Here is a 27,721-nt window from a genome sequence, read left to right on the forward strand (position 1 = left end):
ATGATATTTATTTTCATTTCAGACAATTTTCAAGAAGAAATAACGAGAAATGTGAGCCTAATGTTATTTTGTCAAGTTTACAGAAACTTACTTCGTCAAGGGTTCAAGCGTTTGTTTGATTTGAATTTTACGAAAAGCTATACAAGAGCAAGCTGCGCTATCCGTCACTAATTTAGCAGTGTAAGACTAGAGGGAAGACAGATAATCATCACCACCCACCGTCAACTTTTGGGCTACTCTTTTACCAATGAATAGTGGGATTGACTGTTCATTATAACGCCCCCACGGCTGAAAGGGTGAACACGTTCGATGGGACCGGGATTCAAACCTGCGTCCCGCAGATTGAGAGTCGATCACCCCTTATCACCAGGCTATGCCAGCCACCAGAAAATGGTGCTGTTTAGGTTAGAAATTCCATGCACAGTTCAATCACCCAAATTAAAATATGTCCTAACCCTTTGGCCATGCCGAATCTATTGTATTAAAACATAATTGTAAATGCGCTTGTTTATAAAGCTAAAACTCTTGAATGCAAATTATGAGCTGTCATTAGACAGACAGGACGCTAGAAACTACATCTCATCAAAAAGCTTAAAACTATTATAAGTTACAAAAACTACTGACCTCTAACGTAAAATAATAACAGAATAGTGAATACTATAAAGAGTGATGCTCATTTACAAGAAAAATATTAATGTAAAAAGAAAAAAACAAAGCTATTTTTGTCAGTAGATGGCGGTACGTTAGTACAGTACAGTCGTTATTATGAACACAAAAATGGAGGAAGAGGTCGAAAATATACCTGATCCTCCCAGGTGCCGAATGAACACACAAAAACTCTGGAATTCTATTTACATGCACATTAATTAGATTTATTTAAAGTGTTTACACGTTAAATAATTGTACACAGGTACGAATTTTCTATTCTAAAGGAAAATTTAGAGAAACAGTTGTGTAATTTCGTATCAGAGAAAGGAGAAAGATATATCATTTTAGAATAACTATTTCATCTTCTTCCGCTTTTCAGCATCCGGTCTCTGAAGGACGATAAATCAGGCCATCTGCCCTTATAGTGAAGAATGTAATCAGGTAGATCCACTCCCATAGCAGCTGAAAGAAAACAAAAAAACGAGCTGAAAGTTCAGAGCTGAAAGTGTTAATGTATCTCTTCAAACGTTTGTGTATTCTGACATTTATATCAACAACTCTGGCAAACTTCTTTGAAGAAAAAATCATAGTTTCGTCTTTGTAAGAGAACAACAACGAAAGAATTATTTTGGTTGCAGCACTGGGTTAATTAAAACCGTTATGATGAGAAAGTTTATTCAAAGTGCCGATTTTATTAGACAGCATTACCTTGAGAAAGTTTATTTAGAGTTCCGGTTTCACTAGGTAGCACTACAATAAGCAGACTTTTGTCCTCATTATTTGTTTGATAGAACTGCACTACAATGAATAAAGTTGACCCGCAATACCGGTTTCGACAGAAGTCTGAAGTCCACATTAAAGGCTTCGTAAGATAACGAGAAAGCTTTTGACCTTCATGCACTTTTTAAACATCACTCAAACGAGACAAAACTGATAATTACATCATTGGCTTTGTAAGACAACACTCTAAACTGAAAACTGTGGAAAAAGCAATATCGGATGTAAGATAACACTAAAACAAAACTATAACTAGAGTAGTTTAAAAACTTCAATACTGACTTCGTAGTGTGACTTTACATGAAGACCAAAGAAAGTGATTCGGTATTAGAGATATAAAGTAATAAATTAGTCAAATGGCTAATATTTTGTAGTTTAGTTGTTTTTATTGTTATACAACGAGCTATCTTTGCTCTATCCACAGCCGGTATTAAAACCCAATTTTTAGCATCAGAAGCCACCGGGGGTGATTTATATGTTCAATCAAGTTTTTCTGCAACATAGAGTTACTAAAACGTTACTAGTATGAGAACTCTGTATATTTTACTGTAGACCTATAAACACTAGAACAACTGCTTTGCCACTCAGCTTTGAAAGGTTTTAAGAGTTTCTGTTAGTTTTTTACAATTGTAGCTTTGTAAGATTATAATGTTAATTCGTAAATTTCTTATATATTTTCAAGTTCTTATAAACAATCAGTAACGAGGTTTATCGCAGTTTTTAAAGATGTAAATCGGTGACGTAAATGTATTTAATGTCCTTTATTAAACAGGTATTTTCTTATGTGACATTGATGGCTATCTAGTACCGGAATTCGACATTATTGTAAGTTTTCATTCTTAACCGGCTCTTCAATATTTTGTTTATTATTATTTTAATCGTAGCTGTTATTATAAGTCATGATTTACTATAAAAATTATAAATGCTGTAATTTTCACAATTATTTTTTGTGCTTTAGGAGTAAAATGTAATCATACAAAACACAATGAGAAACTTTTATAGTTGGCCTTGTTATGGATAAAGATTAATATATATTCAAACCTTAAACGTTTCAAACATGATGTTTAAATATCTGTATCTCTGTACCAACTATATATAAGAAATTATATATTATTTTTTGTTCTGTCTTCTCATGACTATCATTAATATATATTCAAAATATTATTATCAAATAAGACGTTTAAACACCTGCACTGCGCACTAACTATATGTATATCAATATTCGCTCCGTTTACCTGTATTGCTGGATATTTTTTCTAGAAAATATATTTCTATGATGTTGCAAAACATGTAGATTGGAAAAATCTAGTAAATCACATTATGAACAAAATAAACGTTGAAACCCTTAGCGCCACCTTTGGAAATCAAATATTATTTTTTGTAAGATATTTCTAGCTGTAAATAATCGGAAAACATTACCACTCTAAATCTCCTGAGAGCGCTGTGAGGATTATAAGTGACCCTCTTCTATGTATATTTTTTTATGACCAACGCAGTTTGTGATATAAGTTTGCGTGGGAAAAATTTTAATTAAGAGTTGTTATTTTTATACATCAATTATAAGTACTTCTCCGTTTGGGTAAGTGTCGGAAATGGTAACTAAAAAGAAAGAGAACGTAATCACGTGGAGCAATCGTTGTACTCTTATTGGACCACCAAAGTTGTGTCAATTCTTGTCAAGAGGGTGAGAATTTCCGGGTGGTTTTCATTTCACCGATATTCGAATTTCAGTGTGTATATATATATAGATTATTTTCCAAGGATGCGTCGGTCTTTTAAAAAGACATGAATCGATCAATGTCACAAACTCCGCAAACATACAAAATTATATAAAATTTAACATTTGCCCTATCTGGTTATATTCACAACAACTATTCCAAAACTAGTCCTTTAGCACTTACACAATCAGAAGCACACAAATGCATGTATTATATGAAGAGTTAAGTAGAAAATATATTATCAGCTGGTCCTGATCTAGTAGTTAGTGATCCAATACAGTAAACTAGGGGCTCATACTCCGCGTCCATTGGGCGCGAAAACACATTCTAAACATTAAGACCGTGGGTGCGTTATAAAAGTGATAGCAAAATCTAACTATTCGGTTAGGAAAAAGTAGCTAAAAAGTTGGCGATCGGTGATGACGAGCAGTTGCTTTTTCTAGTCTTTTAGTTCAAAATTAGCATAGGTTATGTTATGTGCAGCTTTGCGCGAAATCCCAAACAAACAAAGTCTATCAGCTGTAATACTCCATTTTAATATAAAGTGTTGGCTTTCAGTAGGCTCGATCATCGATAATTAAATATGTCTGGTACTTCTAGGCCAAGGTATGATATTGATACCTACTATCTGTGAGAGGTGTAGTTTTATACTTTTACATATTATATCTTGTTGCTCTAAGTCTTGCACGTATACCTATTATCTCTAATTGGTCTATGTCTTGCATATTATTGGTGCATATTATCTATGGTAAGTTTAAGTCTTGTACCTATTACCTCTAGTAGGTCTAAATCTTGTAGTAGTACATATTATATTTAGTAGGCCTAAATCTTGGTGTGGTACACCTTATCTCTGGTAGATCTAAGGTTTTTACTTGTGCCTATTATCTCTAGTAGATCTCAATCTTACATAGCTATCGTAACGTCTGGTTCGGCTATGTACTGTGTATGTATTTATGGTTCTGGAGAGTCTTTACGAGGGTTGTTAAGATGGATTAAATTAGTTTTTTTTAAATCAGTTAAATATTTTCTAAAACTTTTTTCAGATTTTGGATAACCCTTTATTTGCATTTATATTTCTATTGGTTTTCTTTACTACCTGGAAGAAATGTTTTGTTTAAACTGAAGAGAGTCACACTAAAATATAAAATAAGAACAGGTTAAACAGCTTAAATGTCTGATGAAATACAGTTGTGATACTGATTATCTGTATTAACTAATTGTAATGTTATTAGAACCAATTTTTCTATAAAAATGATAAAGTTGAACTCTTAAGTTAAAGATTGACTTTAGGAGTCACGTAAGGAGTTTTTACAAATCGGAAAAATATTTTACTTAGATCAAATTATCATTTCGTTTATCACAATGAACATTTTGTATTATTATGTTTATTAACAAAAATACAAACAGACTGAAGGAAAAGTAATAACATTGACGGAAAACGAATATACATCCTCACTCATCCTGACTTTTTGTGAAATTTATGTTTTTTAGTCTCAGAACTACGTGTTGTAGTATTTCTTTTATGTATTGTGTGACGATGTTTTGCGAAAAAAATGTATATGTGATGGAGAAAAATTGACCTCACTTCCGGTCTCAGCGTATAGGAATTAATTTAGAACATGCAAAACTTTCAACACAATAAAACTATCGCAGGCCTTATTAGGCTTGGAAAGTTTATAAAGGAAAATAACCTACGAACAATATATTGAGAAAGTTATAGTCTTGATATATGTCCATATAAAGCTATTTCTTTCTTTCGTTTTTTTTTTTTTTTGTAGGCCTTTATCATATTATGGGCTGTTTGTATAACAAATTCCAGAACAGGGTCAGTTAGTCGAAAAATATTACTTGAAACATAATTGACTTCCAGGTGTGTATACTACTTTTACATAGGATGTTATTTTTACTATACCTTGTTGATCTAAGGCTTACCTCATGACCTCAAATTGGTTATTATTTAATATGAAATTATGTTATTAGTTTGTTTGTTTGTTTTGAATTTCGCACAAAGCTACTCGAGGGCTATCTGTGCTAGCCGTCCCTAATTTAGCAGTGTAAGATTAGAGGGAAGGCAGCTAGTTATCACCACCCACCGCCAACTCTTGGGCTACTCTTTTACCAACGAATAGTGGGATTGACCGTAACTTTATAACGCCACCACGGCTGAAAGGGCGAGCATGTATGGCGCGATGCAAACTCGCGACCCTCAGATTAGGAGTCCACGCCTTAACACGTTTTGGCCATGCCGGGCCCATGTTATTAGTTGCTATAAAATAATAAAATCATCCATTATGTATTTAGTAGTTTTGAAAAATAAAACGATGACAGAAAGACTGATTCGATAAATCTTACTTTTTATTATTTACAGAAAGAAACAATTTCAGATTAATAACTCTGTTGTAATACGGAATTAATTATATCTATTTCTTGACTTCCTGTTGGGAAGGTAAAATAGTTTACAGTCAAAATTTAACAACGTTCTAATTGTTTGGAACAGTTTCTTTGTTTTAGAACAAAGCCACTTTAGCGTCCATCGAAGAGATCAAGCCCTGTACTTTAGCGTTGTAAGTTCGCAAGTTTACTACTGTTCCACTGATGGAAGAGGCTAGAAGAGACATTATAACACGTTGTATGCAAAAGTGCGTGGTCCGTGGAAGCAGTTTTGAAGTTGCGATTGATTCGTTTTTTGTTTTTTGTTTAATTTCGCGCAAAGCTTCACGAGGGCTATTTGCGCTAACCGTTTCTAATCTAGCAGTGTAAGACTAGAGGAAGGACAGCCAGTCATCACCACCCACCGCCAACTCTTGGGCTACTCTCTCACCAACGAATAGTGAGATTGACCGTAATATTATAACTCCTCCACGACCCTCAGATTACGAGTCGAACGCCTTAACCCATCTGGCCATGCCGAGCCTCGAATGATTCGTACCGAAGCATTCTACTGTACCGTACATAATCAGTAATAACATTGTACGAGCGAAATCACCTTGTCTTGTTTGTTTTTGAATTTCATCCAAAGTTACACGAGGACCATCTGCGCTAGCCGTTCCTACTTTAGCAGCGTAAGACTAGAGGAAATGCAACAAATCATCACCACCCACCGCTAACCTTTGGGTTACTCTTCTACCAACGAATAGTGGGATTGACCGTCACATTATAACGTCTCAACGGCTGAAAGGGCGAATAGTTGTCTTAAAATTCCCATCAATGTTGGAAAGAATCTGGACTACAAATCGCAAAATGCTTCCTTTTTTGAGTTGATTTTAGTTTCTTTCCTACAAGAAAAGGCTCTGTTTCTAACTAAAAACATTTTTGCTACATAATATATTCTTTAAACTAGAAAATGCTTCTTACATGAATAAAAAAAAAACAAATTCATACTTGTATTAAAAATAAAACATATCTTAAATGTTATATTGGCCTCTACTATGACATAAAATAAGCAATTACCAGTTCATCTTACTTCAAAATACACGTGATGTTGACACTCAGTTGACAATTTACAGTCTATATATCAACTTATTTAAATCACTAAAAAACGGAATAAATAATTTATAAATACGTTAACGTTTCGTAATTACTATTTTATAAATTAAAATGTACAATAAGCAATTCAAATATAATAAGAAAATAAATAATTTATAGCTAATTTTCTTGCGATGTCTGGAAACTTAATTTTCATGACGCTCGTGGCTGTTTGTTACCTCTCTGATGTCACGTGATGTGCAGGAGTTTGGGGCATTGTATTAAATTATACTATTACTTTTTGTATGCATAAATTTTTTGAAGTGTCACTCTTCTGATATGAATATGGATTCAAAAGATAACAGGAAAAATTGTAGCTATATTATTGAAAGCTTGTTGGTGAACACTATTGGTACAAAGAGTTTTAGTAATAAGGAAAGCATCATCAGGAACGGTAGACCGATGTTAGCTCTGAGCTTGACTGAAGGAACAAAGCAGTGTGTTAGAAAATTCAGTATATGCTAATATTACAGGACACTTTGGTTAACTGCTTATCCTAAGTTGCAGAAGCGTTTCTGCTAGACGTGTTTGTTATTTAACAGTGAATTTGGGATATGGAAATCAAGTGGGTTTGCTGATTTAATTAATATGCATAAGGCAATTAAAATACATGAAAATTCCTCCAGTCAAATACTTTCAACTTTAGGCTTAGCTAGAGTTGGAAAAATCATGGATTGAATTCCAACTAAATAGCCAACATAAAATAAATGTGCAAATGCACAATGAAAAGGTGAAGTTAAATTAGAGACATATTAAAAATATTATCGACGTATTATGATATTTGTGTGAACAACAATTAGCGTTTAGAGATCATGATGAATCACTACAGGCTGACAACCGAGACAATTATGTGGAATTGGTAAATTTGTGCAGGAAATACGATCCATTATTTGTAAACCTATTTTGAGAAATCGAGTGTTTCTTTTGGCCTGTGAAATAGAATCCAAAATGACCTGGAAATAAAGATTGGTAGTTTCTATGAAGATGTAACAAATGTATTCCATCAAAAGGAAAGGAGGATGGAATTAACATACAAATAGAGTAAGTATCTGAATATGTATTGTTTTTATTTTTAATTGGATATACTTAATCTTAAATATGATTAATGACTACAAGTAATTAATATTATTTTTATTGGCTGACCTGTACATTTTTATAACCTACCTTCTATGCTTTTACTTCCTTATCAGGACTAATCACTGCAAGCGTCTAGTTGTACGTAAGTAAAACACACAGTCTCACACACACACATATACCCAGGTAAAATCATATAAGGAATGTTATATGATAACTTGACTTATTATATTTTACAGCACACGTGTCTATTAAATCGTGTTTTATTTTCATCAGATCACCCAGTGATACTCGGGTCTTCAAATTCTGGATTGATCCATTTGTTCTTTACATATGTTTCAAGGGAGTATGAATAATATTTATATACCAGGAGAGACCCACAAATGGTTGTGATCAAATTACTATATTGATTACAGAAGTATTCCTTTAAATACAAGATTTCTAGAATAATAAAAAAATGAATTATAATCGCAGACACTGAAATCTATAAGTCAACTAGCAGGAGCGTAGATTTTTTACACCCGATGAGGGGATGATTTTTGCAACCACTTATGTGGACTGTTCAATTTGCAAATTGGTAATCTCTGATTACGTGAACGTAAACATGCAGTCACAGAGTAATCTTGTTGCCACGATACTTCAAGGTTTCCATGTAAGTTTGTATAAGTGAGGTGTTGTGAACAGTTTTCAAAATGTTAATAGAATAAAGACAAATGTGTCACAAATTAACTGCCACATGAATTTATTCCTGCACACTGCACAGTATAAAAGATGGCCATAATACTTGACAAGGCTACTAATAACTTTTATTGCATGAATTACGTTTTCAAATATTAATAACAATAGTAATTACCCTTGATAAGTTTATATCTACTGAAAAACTGTTCATGTTGTTTGATAAAAATAATTAAAATGTCTTTGCGAACTCTTGAAAATTACACATCAATACAATGTAGCGCATAATTATTCATACTTTTCATTGAAGTAAGATTCATTTAGTCGTTTAGTCTGCATGTTCCCAAACGTAGACCTCCTTTGTGGTGATCTGTTTATGAATTCTTTCATAAGCTCTTTTATATTTATCTTGTCGACCTCATATTTGTGAGTGTGACAAACTGCCACATGGTTGAGGCGGCACTGAGACATAGTTGACCTTAACCACGTCATGAACCGTCTTGATGCAGAAAAGCTGCGTTCACATTCGCAGCTGGATACTGGACATACAAGCAAAATTTTCATGAGAAGAAACACTGCACTAAACATCTGCTGGCTTGTTTCATGCATTTTATAGTAAGCATCCTTCGCACCTTTCAGAGATACTGCTTTTATTGTTCATTTGAACATGAGCAACTGAAACTCGAGCCGTTGTGCAGAGATTTCTGGATAGAAGTCTATAATCGAGTTGTCAATCTTGCCAGATGTGATCATGTTCTCAAGTTCCAGATATTGCCGAAAGTCATTGTTGTCTGCATTGAATCTAGTGGTCAGATGTTCTATGACTGTGTCCACAAATTCAAAATATTGGCTTCTGTAGTAATCTCTAGCTGTTGCAGAATGGTGTGCTGTGATCCTTCTGGTGGGTCTGCGAATGCTTGGTAGTTCAATAGGCACCAGATCTAGGGAAGTTACCTTTTTCTCAGCTTCATCAAATATCTTGTTGTAATTTTCCTCTGTTCGCAATACCCGCAGTTGTTCAACTGTCATTGCACATGCTTCAATCATGCCAGATACTGTCGTTGATTTTGCTTAGAATGCACTGTTCAGTTCCTCTAATGCAGCTGATAGATGCTGAGCCATCAACAATTCTAACACTGTCTTTCCTTTGTTAAATCTGTCCAGCAGAACTCGTGCTTTCACTGCTACATCTGATTTTTCATTTGCTAATTCAGACAAAGAATCAACAATGTCACTGTTGACATTGTTTCCAACATGTCAGATGTTGGAATTACATATCTGCATATGTAATTGCAGATAGGTGGCACAACCAGCGTGTTGGACACAGTGAACGGATGTATTTAACTGGACCATTGTGGCTGTCTGACGATACAATATTTTCAAAGATTGTCTTGTATTTGCCTGACCTCTGAAGCAAGACACCAAGTTCATGTACCCACTGGATAGAGTCTCGAACACATTCACAAGCTTCAACTGCATGTTGCATTATTAAATTAGCCTTGTGTGCTCCGCAGTGCAAAGCTGACGGCTGCTTCTCTTTTATTTTTGCCTGGCATCCACTGTACGCACCACTCATGTTAGCGGCTCCATCATAAGTTTGTGCTCTTAATCCTGACAGTGGTAAATTGAGTCTAGTCAGTACATCAAGTATAGTCGAGGATATTGTTTCACCAGTTGTGTTGGAAACACTGTACAAACCAAGAAATGCCTAATGGACGTCAAGGTTCTCATATACGTATCATACACATATTGCATCCTGTTCGGCACCTGTAACATCTTGAGTGCCATCAACTATTAATGCAAAGATTTTACTTTGTTGCACTTCGTGTGCTATGTTCCTCAGTATTTCATGGCTGAACATCTCCATTATTTCATTTTGAGCCTGGGGTGATGGGAATGTGGTTTTCTTTTACAAGTAGGCCGTCAACTCAGGATCTTCCTCTTCCAGGAGCTTCATTAACTGCAGGAAGTTATCCTCCGTATCAGTATGTCCACGTAATGCTAAACCTTGACGCAGTAAGAAACGTAAACCTCTGAATATTTTGACTAGACTTCTTTTGCATTTTTCCTGCTGCTGCTTTTTTCCATCATGTAGCTGGACAGTCACTGGAGTTATATCAAGTGAGCCTTCTTGAGATATAGCGAATCTGTGCTGAGAGGAGGATTGGTGTTCGTTGAATTTCTGTTTTACCTTTTTCCAGTTGAAAAACCAGTGGATATGAAGATATATTCCACTGGCCTCTCCTAGTTCCCTGTAAAAAGGCCTCTGTTTTCCGCCTTGGCACAATGAAAGCATATGACGTTTTTGAATCTGATTGTCGAAGTGCAGCCATGGGAACTCATCAAACCACTTGCCCTGGAAGTTGATATTTTGAGATTTTGCTTTCTATTATGGTATTAGTTGTGCGTCTGGATGATATGGCTTTTCACACTGTATCTGTGAAGAGTCAGATTTTTCATTACTGCACAAACTTGTTTCACAACTATCTGGTGGTTCATGATGTGCAATAGTTGCACAAGCATTTTCAGACTCGTCCTCTGATGAACATGGTATTTCCTCTGTATGGAAAGTTTCTATTCCTTTGCTTGAGGTTGTTGGATTATCTGCATCTGCATTGTCACTTGTAGTACTAGTAACTGGCTTGCAGAACTGTCTAATATCGGAAAGTTTCAGACACTTGCTTCTCATAATTGGAATCTGTTTTTCAGATGACTCAACAGGGTAAAATACAGTCTTTATTGAAAACCTCTAACGTACAACGAACGAAAATAGAACAGAATGGAAGTAGCACTGAACTGTACAATGTATCTAAGTCGGATACGCGAACCTCACAGTGACTACCGAGCCGACTGACCGCCTGGGCATCGCTGGGACAATAATGTGTGGTAGTTACAACACAATAGTAATTGCAAGTTTCTCAAAAAATACTTAAACAATCACAAATATGTTATATTCCTGTTAAAGCTCATCAAAAAGCAAACATGTTGTGATATAATGTCTATTAAATAAAAACACCTAAACCAAAACTAGCAATACAATTCAAGTAGAGTCTTCAGGCCGTTGAAATCGCTCCTTTTGTGTTCTAATTATACAAGAAAATACAATATTTGTACTATCTATGATAAGAGAATATATTGTTCTTTTACCATAAAGAACCACACTTTATTAGAGGGCAGTGATAAGTCTTGCATGTATACTTAGGCTTACTGACTGATACTTATGAACTACCGCTTAGATCGAAAAGCTTAGAAGCACGCCTATATTAAAGATGTACATTTCCGCTAATGAAAAAGCCTACATTTAGGCCTAATTATGTAATTCGTTTGGTAAGAACACGAGAATCACAAGAACAAACACACAATTAGTAGGTCTGTGATGCAATAAAACAATTCAACAGACCAAACTGAAGGGGAGGATGATTGTATGCGCCACACCCCCACCTAAAATGAATGAAGGATGTATACCCCCATCCCCCCAGGTTCTACGACCCTGTCTACTAGTCTCATGCTTAATGTTAGTTAATTAAGTCTTTATAAAGTACGGTCTATACTCGTTAGAGATGTTAACACTGTAACGTGTGTACGCTTGTTACTTTAATTTAGTTAGGGCTAAACTTTAGTGTATTTAATACCAACAATAAATAAACATAAAACGTTATTCTATGGCCTGATGTTATACCTTTCAAAAACATAGATAAGCTTTTAGTATATTGTTCTGCAAAATGTCTAATAAAATATATTTACATCTGGCTTTTATTTACCTTCAATGAAATGAATAGGTACGCATGCGCATTTAGAAAGGGGCGCTGGTATTTTCAGTACAGACAAAACTGAGTAGTCTCCCACTGGTACAGTGGTAAGTCTACGGATTTACAACACTAAAATCAGGGGTTCGATTTTCCTCGGTGGACTCGGCAGATAACCCGGTGTGGCTTTGCTATAAGAAAACACACACAAAACTGAGTATTGTTTTATTTATCGCAATGAAAATACTGTTATACAATATTTCAATGTTTTTCAATAAAATCTGACAAACTCCAATGTGTTAAACAATATGACAATAATAATAATTACACTCGTGTTGTTTCTTTTCGTAATAAAGAAAGCTTATTTTCAAATTATACCTGAAATCTACAATTCAATAACCGCAATGAAATATATCATATGGAATATATATACAAGGTGTATCTGAAATAAAACATTAAAACTATTAAAAACATCCACATAACATTTTTATTATTCATTAGCGAATTGTAAATGAATGTGAACTTTGAAGCATCTAGTTTTCGAGTAAACTCTTGGCGAGAGTATATTATATAATAATTTAATGCTTCACGTTTCACACTACTTCTCCGAGTCACGTTTACTTAAGAGTTAACCACAATGATCGTTGTGACGCTTTGAGTCACGCTCAGTTTGAAGTAGCCGTGAAAATATGTAACACATAGAAGAATGTAAGTTGGAAAATATTTATTGATCGATTTTGAAGACAAATGTGTACTATATAGTGTTATCTTCGTCTGTTTATTAATTTACTTTTAACTATTTTAATATATTAAGATGACATAAAGTGTGTCCTGTTCGTTCGTGTGTTTGTTGTGTGGCTTTTCCTCTAGACTTAATTAATAACGATCATGTTTGTTTTTGCTGTGTTGTATCATCCAATTGACCAGATTAACAACGTTCATGTTTGTTTTTGTTGTGTTGTGTCATCAAATTGGCCCGATTAACAACGTTCATGTTTACTTTTGCCGTGTTATATCATCCAGTTGACCAGATTAACAACGTTCGTAGTTTTTATTTAAAGAGAAAAATGAACTGAATCTAATTAATGGATGCTGTGAAATCTCCTATGGCTCCTTTTCGGTAATTTGTATAACGTATAATTTAATTATATGTTAAGCTAAATAAAAAAACAAACATACAGAAGTTTGGATTTTAAATTTCTTACCTGTTCTCTTACTTTCGTGCTTCATTCTGTTCCGAACCTGATTGAGGACTGTCATGTGTTTTTCAATACGGTTGTCGCCAAAGAAAGGTAAGATGCTTGGATTAAATTCCTCATCTCGATCGTGATAAATAAATGGATGAGGCCGAACTGCTGTACAGTAGCAGATCATCCACAGAAACAGACAGCAAGCAGTCAGAGACCTGAAGAATCGCATGATCTGTGTGAAAAGGAAATATATTTATAATCCTTCTTATTTCTATCCTCGTAATTGTAGTCCATTGTATTATGATTAGTGATTGGGTCCATTACAACTACCTTCAGCTTGAAGGTATAGTTCTGTAGGTTTAGTTATAGGAGTGTGTGTTGTCTTATAGCAAAGGCATATCGGACATTCTGCTGAGTCCACCGAGAGGAATCGAATACCCGATTTTAGCGTTATAAATCAGCAGAATCACCTCTGCATCAGCGAGGAATTACTTATAGAAACTGTGGTATTAAGGTCAATGTTCAAAACGCTATAGTTTGTTTATTTGTTTTGAATTTCGCGCAAAGATACACGAGGGCTATCTGCACTAGCTGTCCCTAATTTAGCAGTGTAAGACTAGAAGGAAGGCGGCTAGTTACCACCATCTACCACAAACACTTGGGCTACTCTTTTACCAACTAATAGTGGGATTGACCATCACATATAACGCCCCCACGGCTGAAAGAGCGAGCATGTTTGGTGCGACAGGGATTCGAACCCGCGACTCTCAGATTACGAGTCAAACGCCTTAACCCACCTGGCCATGCCGGGCCATCAAAAGGCTATAGGTTTTATTAAGAAGGTCCCACGTTCAGTGATAATAACGTATAGAGTAATAAGGTAGGGCCCGGCATGGCCAGGTGGGTTAAGGCGTGCGACTCGTAATCTGAGGGTCACGAGTTCGAATCCCCGTCGCACCAAACATGCTCGCCTTTTCAGCCTTGGGGTGTTATAATGTAACAATCAATCCTCTATTCGTTGGTAAAAAAGTAGCCCAAGAGTTGGCAGTGGGTGGTGATGACTAGCTGCCTTCCCTCTGGTCTTACACTGCTAAATTAGGGACGGCTAGCGCAGAGAGCCATCGAGCAGCTTTGGGCGAAATTCTAAAACAAAACAAAATACAAGTGATAAGATAAGTGTTCGTAACTGCATGAGTGATTATGTAAGAAACTTCATATCTAAATTTATAATTGAAGTATTAAGATGAGTATTCTGAATTCCATGCGCGATTATAAAGGAAAATTCGTATTCTAAAGGACTGAGTCTAAAAAACCAGGAATTGAAGGAGTAAAATTTCTTCAGAGATGCATTAAGAATCACATGTTTTGTTCAGGAATTGTTAAACGTTTTTGTATTTCTGAAAAAGTTGTATTTCAAATAAAGAAAGATGTTGACTAAAGTACTTGTTTTTGTGATTTTTATTCTGTCTAAAATTGTTGTTATGTATTTTATTGGACGTGATTTTCAAATGTTTTTGGAGTTCCCTGACAGTTTCCAGCTTTTTGCTTCCTCTACTTTTGCGCTAATCTTTGAAATGCCCACGTTTTTGCGGGATTCTCTTGAAGACACGTTAAATGATAGTACTGCTACGAAAACATTTGCATACCTTATTACTGCTTTCAGTGTTTTCCATTCAGTAAATTATTTACTAAAATGTTATATAGAATATATTTTTGTATTTTCATAATTTCTGAAAGCGTAATAATATTTTTTACCAAAAAATAAAATGCTTTAATTTTATATTAAAAACTTTTGATTTTCAGTTCTACAGTGTTAACTCATAGCATTTATTAGTCTTTTTTGACAGTATGTGATTGATTATATACAGAAGGGTTAAGTTACAAAAAGACGAGATTTAAACAAGAAATGTTTCAATAGAGCTCAGGAAAGTCAGGATAAATCAAACCTATTTAATCTGCTGAATTCATAGTGACAACCTTGAGTCTTTTACTGAGCGTTGGATCAAAGCTTCCATCTAATCAGGAGTTGTTTGTTTGTGTCATCATTCAGTATATACAGTGTGCCAGACCAAACTTTCATCTAATCAGAAGTTGTACATTTGTTTAATCCACTCAGTCTTTATTGAATTTTGGGTCAAAGTCTACATCTAACTGGGCTTAGTTCATTTTGTTTATCCACTCAACACATACTGAATGTTTGGTCACAGCTTTCATCTAACGAATCTTTGTTGATTTGTTTCATGCACTCACTCCATACTAAGTGTTGGGTCACAGCCTCCATCCAACGAATCTTTGTTGATTTGTTTCATGCACTCAGTCATAACTAAAGTGTTGGGTCACAGCCTCCATCTAACGAATCTTTGTTGATTTGTTTCATTTATTCAGTCCATACTGAGTGTTGGGTGAAAGCTTCCATCTAATCAAGCTTTGAGGATTTGTTACTTTTACTCAGACTATACTGAGTGTTGGGTGAAAGCTTCCATCTAATCAAGCTTTGAGGATTTGTTACTTTTACTCAGACTATACTGAGTGTTGGGATACTGCTTCTATATGATTAAGTTTTGTTCACTCATTATACATAGAGGTCTTGCGCGTAACGTCACAAAACAGGCCTAAATGAAAGACTTCTTTACTGACTTATGGATGAAAGTTTCATTTCAGTCTTGTGTAAAAACAAAACTTTTCGAGACATTTTTGAAACACTAAAAATATTTGTTTTTCTAAACTGATATTGTGTCATAGGCCATGCTCTTTTTTTATGTTGTTTATAAAAACAAAACACTTAGATGATAATTCGAAAATACGACTCTTAAACAATCATACAATAAAGATTATTATAAGAGGAGTGGTGCATTAAAATCAGTCTTATCTAATTTCTGTTTTTATATTTATTCAGATATATATCGTTATTATCATATTACCAAGAACAGCAAACTGATTTCCTTAGAAAACGAGAAACATCCCAAAAAAACACGTTTAAATTTGTATATGTTTGTATTCTGACATATTTCAAAGAGCGAAGTTTGCTTTACTGACGCATTAAAACACAGAGATAGATAAAATGAAATTGTCATACTAAGTTGTATGTAGATTACAACATCACCTGGTGAGTACACAATATTGATCTTAAAATTAGACTACAAATTTCAGTTTAGTGTAAATCGCTTTTAATCGCACTGCATTTCAAACAAGTGTCTTTCTTTTCATTATTTCGTATAGTAGTTCTTTTGAAATTAAGCACAAAGCAACAAAATGGGCTAGCTGTACTTTACCCAGCGCGAGTATCGAAACCCCCGGCTTCTAGCCTTATAAGTCCGTAGATATACCGCTGTGCCGCTGTAGAGCTGTTCGTACAGTATCCCGATAGGATAACGGTAAGTTTATGGACTTGCACCTCTAAAATCCTGGGTTCAATTCTCTGCAGTGGACACAACAGATAACTGAATATGGCTTTTCTATAAATATACAAAACAAACAATTCTTCATATAGTGATTTCAACTTTTTATAATTTCTCTTCATAGCCAAATATTTCCTTGACGAATGTACCCCTGCATAGTGACATCATGAGGCTAATTCCATGAAAAGCTAGTCTTATCTATTTAGCCAATTCTTCAGCGTTTATTTGGATGAAGGACACAATAAATCAGTTTTAACATCTTTTTCAAAGCCCAGTTTGTCTTGGTAGCTAGATAAATTATGATAATCAAATGTACAAATTATGATTGTCTGGTATTTACAGAACTATCAGCCGGTTGATATTTGCTAGTTAAATTTATAATGCAGAAACTTTCACTTGTCAAGATAGGTGCGCTTCAGGTCCTTGAAATATTCGACTCTATCATTTAAAATGGGGCTAAGCGTGACCCAATGGTTAGCATACCAGACAATGAATTTGAAATATCACGGTTTGCGTGCGTTTACTGCACACAAAAAATGCACTCCACATTTTGGGGCTATGGCTGCGTTATGGGAGTGACAGTCAAATCCCGCTATTCTGTCTGACGGTACGTGATGTTGACAAGTAACAATCTATTACTTCAAAACTAGTGACTGCTAACACTGATGAGAACCATGTTGCTTCGTGTGAAATCTAACAAACAAATAAAACTTTGTGATTACAAGTATTGCTAGTTGAATTACTTTTCGTATTTCAAATGAAATTCATCTAAATAATTCTGCATCGTGTTCTTTCACTATACTGGTCGATAATTTGTAACGCCAGAAATTCCAGCGAATTAGTGCGTTGTTTGAGGTTCCTTGAATCTGTAGAAACTTATTTATCTGATGAGCGCTTACACTCTTGTTCAAGCACCTGTTACATATTGTAAATCTACCGAAAGTAAACAATATAATAATTAGTTTTAATGAGAAACGACAACTCGTAATACTCGAAAATGGAAATTACATTTGGCATATCGATCGATAGTAGACGTATAGCGGTAAGATTACTTGTTAATAAACATCCAGAGCTTGTAATTAATTTGTGTATAGCATCTAAACTTACGCTATTTATCCTACCTATTGGATTATTAGAAATATATTAATATATATAGAGAGAGACATTAAACTCATCTCTGAACTTCAGAAGTGCTTGTTAGCAATTAATATAACAAATTATTTCTCAACTTGAATAAACAAATTGTTTTCTTGCACCTCACGTCTTACTTTCAGTTACCTTGTTTTTAACATATCAAAAACCTCTAGCTATTCCGAAAGCCACATATTTACGTCAAATGGAACAGTTAAACTATAGATTATTAGTTAGTTTTTGTTAGACTTGTTTTAGTACGCAAGATTAAAAACACAAAAAAACACTCTTTATATCGGTTTGGACTCATTTTCCTACCTATATCGTGTTTACGAAATATATATAGATGGCTTTTTCAGTGACCGTGACCTTTGACTTAGGTTTAGCTATCTGTCTGATGCGGTGAAAAATTTCCTGACAGGGTATTTTGGGTCAGACACACGTGCTAGCAATATACTGGGGCCTGGCATGACCAAGCGCGTAAGGCGTGCGACTTGTAATCCGAGGGTCGCGGGTTCGCGCCCGCGTCGCGCTAAACATGCTCGCCCTCCCAGCCGTGGGGATGTATAATGTGACGGTCAATCCCACTATTCGTTGGTAAAAGAGTAGCCCAAGAGTTGGCGGTGGGTGGTGATGACTAGCTGCCTTCCCTCTAGTCTTACACTGCTAAATTAGGGACGGCTAGCACAGATAGCCCTCGAGTAGCTTTGTTCGAAATTCCAAAACAAACAAACAAACAAAAGCAATATACTGAGCTAACGACAATAGTTATTCCAACTATTCCTATAACGTCATCTCTTTCTTTCTACAGTCGTTTGATACGTCTCAACCTTCAATTTCTACATTTTATAGATAAATGTTATCTGATTTTGTGGATTCTAAACTTAAAAACCATGAAACGATAATACAATCATAATAAAACGAAGAGTAAACATGCATTGCCCATCTGAACCTGTTAAAACTGGCCGTTCGGAAAGAAATAAAAACATTGCAGAAATGGTTTTATTCTGTCTAGACAAATTGGTATTCTTGACTTGTTTTTGGTTTGTTGATGTAGATAGTTTTGTATAGAAAGAACACTCTACCTACGCTACATAAAACACCGTAAATCAACAATACGTAGGTTGAATTTAACACATTTCGAAATATAAAACCGTTTACAGGATTAAACGAAAATGAAACATATCGCATACAGGTTGTTCAAACATAATGTCTGGTTTAGTAACGTTATTACAACAGATTTTTAAGAACAACATTTATGAGGGAATATGAAATCTACTGATGAATTTATTTGCTTTAATTTCCGGTGACTTCATTAGAGTTCTTAATCAACTGCCATTGTATTCGTACTACAGACGAATATGAAAATTCACCGTGTTTACAACATTGGTTTCAAAACATCATAATTAGATTGTATTTTAGATTCATTCGGTTTGAGGTTCGTCTCTGTGTGACTTTATATTCAGGAAATTTGAAGTGAGTCATTATGACATCTTAACTGTTGATAATGTGTGTGCGTGTTTCATAAAACTTTTAATAAAAATTCGTTAGATATAAAGAAATGGACCTGAAATATCAAACGATTTTGCTGTGCGAGTTCATGCAAATCAATTTTCTTAGATGTAAGCTGGACGAGACTTGGATTTCATCTGTTCTGAAATCATCTAGGATTAAGATTTCTGATGGCATTCATGTAATGATTGTTCATCTGTTTCTTATTTTGATAACATGATAACTTCTGAAACAAAGTGTTACCATTGACTGAAAACAAATAGACATATTAATCGTTTGTTGCATTTCAAGCAAAACTACTCAAGATATTGCGCTAACCGAACCTATTTTGGAAATAATGGGGTAATAATCGCCGCTCACAGCGAACTGTTGGACGACTCTTGTAAGGCCGAAAAGTGAGATCTCACTGCCACTCTTGTAATTATATGTTTGGCATAACATGCAAACAAACAGCATGTTCTTGGTTATGTTACCTATGATAATAAGATGATTTACTTACATTACGAGAAATATTTGTTTTTTTTATTAACAAATCACAGATAGAACGTTTTTCATAAATATCACACAACTCATAAAACACGTACTGTTGTACGTCTATCATTTTGAGACTGGAAAACATGTGTTAACTTTATGAATAAATGAGAAAAGAATTATCTTAGGAAAAACATTACCTTTTGAGATGAATTTCCTACTCTACTGATCTCTGAAAGGATTAGTGCTACCATTACAAATCTGCTGCCCATTTTACTCGGAGAAAAAAAAAAACAGCTTCTAACTGTAACACAAAGAGCTTTTGCGACCAATGTTATGGTCATGAATTACTGTATTAACTTTGATTTAACCACAGTGTTCACTGCCAATTCGTGGGCAACATTTTTCTGACCGAAAATTAGAATTTGAACAAATGTATAATTCTAATTTACCAGTTGATAATTGATTGTATTATGCCGCCTTCGCAAATTGGTTACAAAAGTGTCGAGAATCGTCACACAGACCCCGTATTGTCAAACGAATAACCAAAAATGCGCATCATTTTCATAAGTATCGCCAGTAAACAAGTGACTTCTAAAATGCATCTTTGTTATAAATATCGCATATTGTTTCTATTGTGATTTATAAAGACAGAAAAGTAATTTTAATAACTAACCTTCATTCTTCCAGAAGAAGCAAAACACTTCCTTTGTCTAATAATATACAAAATTTAGTATGTACGTAAGAAATAACGCCACCGTTTCTTACGCTCTTAGGAGAAACGGTCTGGCATAGCTGGATGGTTAGTGTTATCGACTCCTAATCTGCAGGACGTGAATTCAAATCCTCCTCCCACCAAATATGCTCGCCTACTCAGCTGTGTAGAGGGTCATAATATGACGGTCGGCTAGCGCAGATAGCCTTTGTGTAGCTTTGGGCGAAATTCATAGCAAAGAAACTCACGAGAAACAATTTATCTGCTAATGGCGTATTTATTTTTTCCGGTAACCAGTATTACTTCTGCACATGTTGATTTAGTAATTAAACAGTTTGATAAGTAACTTGACTCAAGATGTTTTCTGTTGCGAAAAAGCAATTACTACCGAAGTAAAAAAATATTAATGAAAATGCGGATAACATTCCCCATATCGAAAATAAAAAGGTTAGTGCTCATTGTCAGTTGAGAGGTATTACTTCTTGTAACTTATTAATGATTTATGATTAATCTTTTTCCACATTGTAGTGTAGTTTATTTATAGCATATGGTTTATTTTTTACGCTTTTTAAAGCAAACACCAAAAGCTCTTTTAGCCGAGGCATAGCGGGTCCGAGAATATCTCTGAGTTTTTTTGTTTGTTTTTTTCAAGTACAAAATTTTAGGTCACAGTTCCATCATATACTGATCGACTTTAGATCTAATTAGCATTTTAATTTAGCAGTGTAAGACTAGAGGGAAGGCAGCTAGTCATCACCACCCACCGCCAACTCTTGGGCTACTCTTTTACCAACGAATAGTGGGATTGACCGTAACTTTAACGTCCCTACGGCTGAAAGGGTGAGCATGTTTAGCGCGAAGGGGATGCGAACCTGCGACCCTCAGATTACGAGTCGCAAGCCTTAACACGCTTGGCCATGCCGGGCCATATTGGACTTAACAGGTCAAACTTCAAATTGATGTATTTTACCACGCCCACGGTTTCATAGATTTATTTACTCCATCCTTTTCTAAAAACGTGTAAGCTAGTGGAGATCTTGATGAATACTAAAATGTAATGGGTTATATGTGCGCCCCAAGCTTGGCATACGCGCGCCCGAAGCGTGGTATTGTTAGCGCACAAAAATATAACAAATAAAAAAAAAGAAAAAAGTCCCATAAATTAATTTGCTCTAATCCTCCTAAAAATATCAATAGCCGCGGCTATTAACGATTCCCTTCTGTTTTCAGGTTACCTTGGATATGTTTGAATGTTTCTTTGATCAAGTTCCTTAAGTTTTATAGAAATATCGTAGATGAATTAGGATGATAAAGGTAGGCTATACGAGTACTGGGACAATTACTAAAACGATTGCGTGATTCTAACAAGTTACTGCAAGCTGCTGGCGTGTTTAACAAGAAGATATTATAAAGTTCATCACAGTGAAAAGTAACCAAAAACTAAAATTTATACAAGGAAGGTCTGATTAGTATGTATGTAGCTACCAAAGAAGATATATATCTATGTAGCTATATATATGTGTCTTGGTGAAACTTGATGTGTTTAAACAGACCAATATTTACAGGTGTAAGGCTTCGCACTATAAACCACTTCATTCACAGTGGGCAATTTTTCATCTCTTTCTTGTGTACATTATAAGACAGTTAATTAAGTTTTGGATTAAATAAGTGTTGTTGACTGTAATAAGAAGCTTTCAAAACATTATATGGTTTATCTGCCTGAAGAGAATTGGGTGTTTTTAACAATTGTAAAACTGGTAATTTATGCAGTGTATGTGTTGTTGGTTACTTAAAAACAATAAACAAGTCACTAAGATGAGTTTGTGGCGGTGCCTTTAGAGCAGGTTTGTGCTTAATTTACACGTTAAACAGAGATTTTAATTTTTAAATTAAGACATTTTAGGAGGCGTGTCCATGCACGAAATTACTCACACATCTGAGCATTAAGTATTGACCTTAGTTTTTCTGAATGTCTGTGGTAATGACTGAAGAATATGTAAGAAAAATACATTTTCAGGTTTACCAATTTTTTAATTCTTTGGTATAGAAAACTTTACAAAAAATTAATTTTTTTTGTCCCCGTTCGTCAGTTGTTAGTATAAACAACTCAGTGGATTTCATGGATATCTGTTACATTTGCTAAACATATTCTTACCTTGATTACCCGAAAAAATTCGGAAAACATATCTAAAAGATAACGTTTCCTGAAATAATATCTTCAGCAGATGTCAGCCAAAGAGCAATGATAATCACGCACTTTTTGGTAAAATTCTTATCACACTTTTGGGACATTGACCTTGTATTCTTAAGTATAAGCTGATTTCACAATCGGTTACAGTAACAAAAACCACACGAGATTTAGTGGTTTTGCAAAAGTAAACTTAATTCGCAAAAAAAATAGATTCTCAATTGGGTATAATAATAATAATAAATAATAATAATAATAAAAAAGTAACTAGCACTCATCGCCTTTCAAAACTATAACTTATTTCATCAAGGACAACCTGTTTACTCAATCGGTTATAGGAGAAAAAAATGGATGTTAGTTACATCCTTTGGATAAATAGACCTTATTTGATCAAGGTTAGGTCTTCAGTTCAGCCAAGATTTTGATTTGGAGAATTTATGGTTCGCAATTATTTGCTGCAGAAATCATCCACATTTTGGAGTCTCTACAATAATTTTGATCAAATGCTACTAGTCTTTCTGTACTTTTCAATTTATTCAAGACAAGAATAATTGAACAACCGGTTCGATTTATTTGCTAAGGGTTTTGACTACCAATTCTAGTAGGATTGTACCACAGTTGGCATATGATAACTTTACAAACTTAAAACGCTAAAATCCGGGATTCAGTTCCCTGCGGTGGACGGACTACAGATAGCTTATTGTGTGGCGTTGCACTCTGATAACCAAACCATCTAATCTAAGTTAGAAAAATATTATTTTATAATTTGTGTTAAGACATTTATACAGTTGTTGTTCAGTAACAATAAAACATGACAGTAAATTAATAAAATTACATATTCAATAACACAATTACATGTAATGTGGTTCATTTTACTCTAATTCCTGTCATATATGTTTGAGTATTGGATATTTGCGTAATTCACAGCTTTAACGTCGCTTATATTACTCTTCGAAGCACCTTCTTCCAGTTTTGTAGTTTGTTTATTTGTTGTTGAATTTCGCGCAAAGCTACACGAGGGCTATCTGCGCTAGCCGTTCCTAATTTAGCAGTGTAAGAGTAGAGGGAAGGCAGCTAGTTATCACCGCCCCCTGCCAACTCTTGGGCTACTCTTTTACCAACGAATAGTGGAATTGACCGCAACATTATAACGCCCCCACGGTCAAAAGAGCGAGCATGTTTGGCGTGACGGGAATTCGAACTCGCGACCTTCAGGTTACGAGTCGAGCACCTTAACCACCTGGCTATGCCGGGCCTGTTCCAGATTTAGAATTAAATATATTTTCGCAAGTGTTTCATTTCAAAACTCAAGTCGATACTAGAAGAACCAAAAAGCTTTCCGCTCTGTTATTAGTTTTTAAACGAGAATACTATTTGACTGTAACTGTGATAAAATGTGACACAAATAATTTCTGTCAAACATAATGTATCGTGAGAGTTGTAATTAGAAATGTTCTGCAAATGGAAGAAATTCTTACCATTCAAGTGCCGATAAAAAATTAAGCAGGAAAAGCACGTGACTTCGGGTTTCAGCTGTGAAAAACGTGTGATATGGGATAACAGTGATAAACAGTAGGTTTATTGAGGGCTGATGAGGACTCCCTGCGAGATCTTCTTGTTGAGTGGAATTAACAGTTCAAGTTCTTTATATGTATGTATGGCCCAGCTACGTCACTGGGAGGAGTTTTTGAATGACACTCTTCTAGTGTTGCAGGGTTGACATGCGCAGTAATACTTGACGCGAAATTTCCAGGAACAGTGAACTTGGGAATAGCTTCATCAAACGATTTGGTTGGTGGTATGGTGATGAGGGCAAAATTTTGTAATGTGACACCTCAATCAAGCACTAGTCTTCGTTTGTCTTGCGTACTTTTTCCAAACACCACCTTAGAGTCTTTTTAGAATGTAACAAGACTAAACATCCCATTATTTAAAAATATACAGGCTTTGATAAAAACTTAATAACAACAATCTTGATAACTAGTGTTACTTGTGCCAATTAACACTGTGGGTATTATCATAATAACCGATTGTGCTTCCTAACTCGTAATAAAAACACAATGTTATTATAATCTATAGATGGTAGTCCAGAAATGCCTCGCCCACAATAGCTTTTAAGCTGTTTTCGACAAAACTTATTTGGACAGTGGAAATTGAGTGCAATATCTACTGACATCTGATTTGTGATGGGGGTCATCTGGAGTTATGTGGTATTTGTATTATACTTTCAGAGAGTCTGGTTGTTCAAACGTTGGATATTATTATTTTAATAGGTTTCTGCTATTTTTAGATTTATCTGGAAAAATTGGATATATCAATTTCAATGCGTTTATTTATTTTTGCTTTTTTTATCGAAAAGTTGGATTGGTCAGTTTAAGGTTTTAGCTGTTTATTTCTCGATGATTGTGGAATATCTGGATAGTTTTAACATGCTTAACTTGCACTATTTTATAATACTGAAAACTGTATAGGTCAGTTTTAACAGATTTAACTAACATTGTTTTATCGTCTTGTAAACTGTGTAGGTCAGTTTAGCAGATTTTACTGATATTGTTTTATAATCTCGAAAACTGTAAAGTCAGTTTTAACAGATTTAACCAATATTGTGTTTTAATACCGTAAACTGTAAAGTCAGTTTTAACAGATTTAACCAATATTGTTTTTTAATACTGTAAACTGTATAGGTCAGTTTTAACAGATTTTATTAATATTCTTTTATTATCTTGAAAGCTATATAGTTCAGTTTTAAAAGACTTGACTTACACTGTTTTATAATCTTGAAAACTGAGATCAGTGATATCTCCTTGTGCTTCTTTAAAGCATGTCATGAATTAAGGTTTTAAATTATTTAGAGAAACTGAAAGGACAGAATCTGAGCTTACCAGCTTGGCAGTTATAGTAATTTTATCTCTCTCTAATCGATTTATAAATACGTCTTCAAGCAATGAGCATTAAAACTGTTGCCTAATACAGAGCAGCCAATAGCGAGAAACAATAGACCCAGTTATTTTTGTTAGATCCTATAAATATTTTTGAATTAATTTATGTTTTAGATTAAACAACAACAACTGTTTGTAAAAGATGTCTAAAAACTTTAATGGCATGTACTTCCTTCCAAGAAATCAATTGAGACTGATGGTGTACTTTGTGTTGAGCCTTTATAATTCCATATTAGCATTGCAAAAATAAAATATAGATTTTACGCACGTTCTTATTTTATATTGCAGTTGGTTAAATAACATAAGAGGGGAATTGTTCATTATTTGATTCAGTATATTCCAGTTTACCTGAGTGAATATTTATATAGAGGAGAGTTCATTTAACCTCACTTCATCTGATGATCTGCGCTAGAAGCTTGAAACGTTGTCCAAAAACTTCCTAGATTGGTGCATTCCATTAATGACGTCTTTCAAGTACAGTTCAGTTTATTACCATCATTACAAAGGCTTAGTAGTTGTCATCTTTAGATAATTTGGTTAATTTGTTTATTTATTTTGATATTTTAAATAATTTCCTTAAAGCCGAATAGCTTGTTTGTTTTGTTTATTTTTTGGAATTTTCCACAAAGCTACTCGAGGGCTATCTGTGCTAGCCGTCTCTAATTTAGCAGTGTAAGACTAGAGGGAAGGCAGCTAGTCATCACCACCCACCGCCAACTCTTGGGCTACTCTTTTACCAACGAATAGTGGGATTGACCGTCACATTATAATGCCCCCACGGCTGAAAGGGCGAGCATGTTCGGCGCGACAGGGATACGAACCCGCAAAGCCGAATAGCATCACATCGTAGTTTAAAAGCAAAACATAACCACTTCATTTTTAACTGGATTTTAAATATATTCTTTTAAAAGATAAGACCTATTAGACTTTTCAAATCTTGTCTCTTTTTGAATCCAGTTACTTCACAGTAACTATGCAAGCTTACGATGCTAAATAATGGGTTTTAATATTTGTAGCGGGCACAGCACAGAAAACCCCTTGTGTACCTTTGTGCTTAACAACAAACAAACCAAGTCAAAAGCATTGTTTTTCGATGGTTGGTGTTTACACACTAGAATAAAGGCTTATTAGGAAATGAATAAACCTGTCACCAGCGTTATTATAATAACGCATTTTTGACTTTGTTTGAACTAATAAGTAATTAATTGAGATTTCAGTATCATAATTTTTTAAAATCAAAATAAGTTAAATAAGAATTTGATATAATAAATGAGTTATAATAGTTACTATCCATTGCATTTGCTGTGATTTCAGCAGAACTAAAACAATAATAAACAATTTATAAGAGATGAATACGGTTCGGGTATACTTATGATATGAACATTTGAGTTTTTAAAACCAATTAATACAAGAACACTCGTAACCGCATGTGAAAAAATTAATACCCTCACACATGAAAAGTTAATTTTTTATTCAGAGAGTTCTTGAACTATTTTCAAAAATTTTAAAATAATTATAAATGTCTAGTGTTGAAACTTACAACCTACAATGATATTTTTCTATGCTGGCCTTGTATTTCAGATTATATTTTTGTATTTTTATTGCCAAAAGAAATGATCACGTAACTTTCTCAAAATTTGAAACGAGTTGAAGGTTGAATCATACCGAGAGCGAGCTAGGCTAAATTAGATTATTATTCATTTAGAAGCTCGTTACAGCGATTGGTTGATTATTGAGTTATCAACTTTGTTAGTATTCTTGTATGTTACTATTGTTTAGTACAACAGCTATTTTATGTTTGTAAATATTGATTATGTTTTATTGACAGCAGAAGTAGATAAAAGAAAAGACCATCAATACCAGAAAAAATTAACAAGAAAATGATTGTTTGGAGATTACTCTGAACATCAGTGAAAATTAGGAAAGTTATCGTAAAACCAGAAGTTTTATAAATGAAAAAGTTTTGTTATTATTAAAGACAAATAGACTTTGTATTATTCCCGTTACAGAATAA

At 34.5% G+C, this 27,721-nt stretch overlaps 2 protein-coding genes across 3 annotated transcripts in view; one reads left to right on the forward strand and one right to left on the reverse strand.

Annotated features, from left to right (window-relative positions):
• The window catches only part of LOC143225794 (uncharacterized), a 42,086-nt gene extending 39,313 nt beyond the window's left edge, over positions 1-2,773 (forward strand). For both annotated transcript variants that reach the window (XR_013014091.1, XR_013014090.1), the window contains exon 3: positions 1,028-2,773. The gene's annotated coding sequence lies outside the window, so the exon portion shown is untranslated. The remainder of the gene's footprint in view (positions 1-1,027) is intronic.
• On the reverse strand, positions 855-24,396 carry LOC143225795 (uncharacterized). The gene is made up of 3 exons (XM_076455802.1): positions 24,247-24,396; positions 13,369-13,585; positions 855-1,110 (listed from the first exon to the last, which is right to left on the reverse strand). Exons 1-3 carry the CDS (start codon positions 24,247-24,249, stop codon positions 1,007-1,009), a joined length of 324 nt encoding a protein of 107 aa, XP_076311917.1. The 5' UTR covers positions 24,250-24,396; the 3' UTR covers positions 855-1,006.
• Between the last annotated feature and the right edge of the window lie 3,325 nt (positions 24,397-27,721).

This window comes from Tachypleus tridentatus, chromosome 9 (assembly GCF_004210375.1).
Source record: "Tachypleus tridentatus isolate NWPU-2018 chromosome 9, ASM421037v1, whole genome shotgun sequence".
In the NCBI taxonomy this organism is placed as follows: domain Eukaryota; kingdom Metazoa; phylum Arthropoda; class Merostomata; order Xiphosura; family Limulidae; genus Tachypleus; species Tachypleus tridentatus.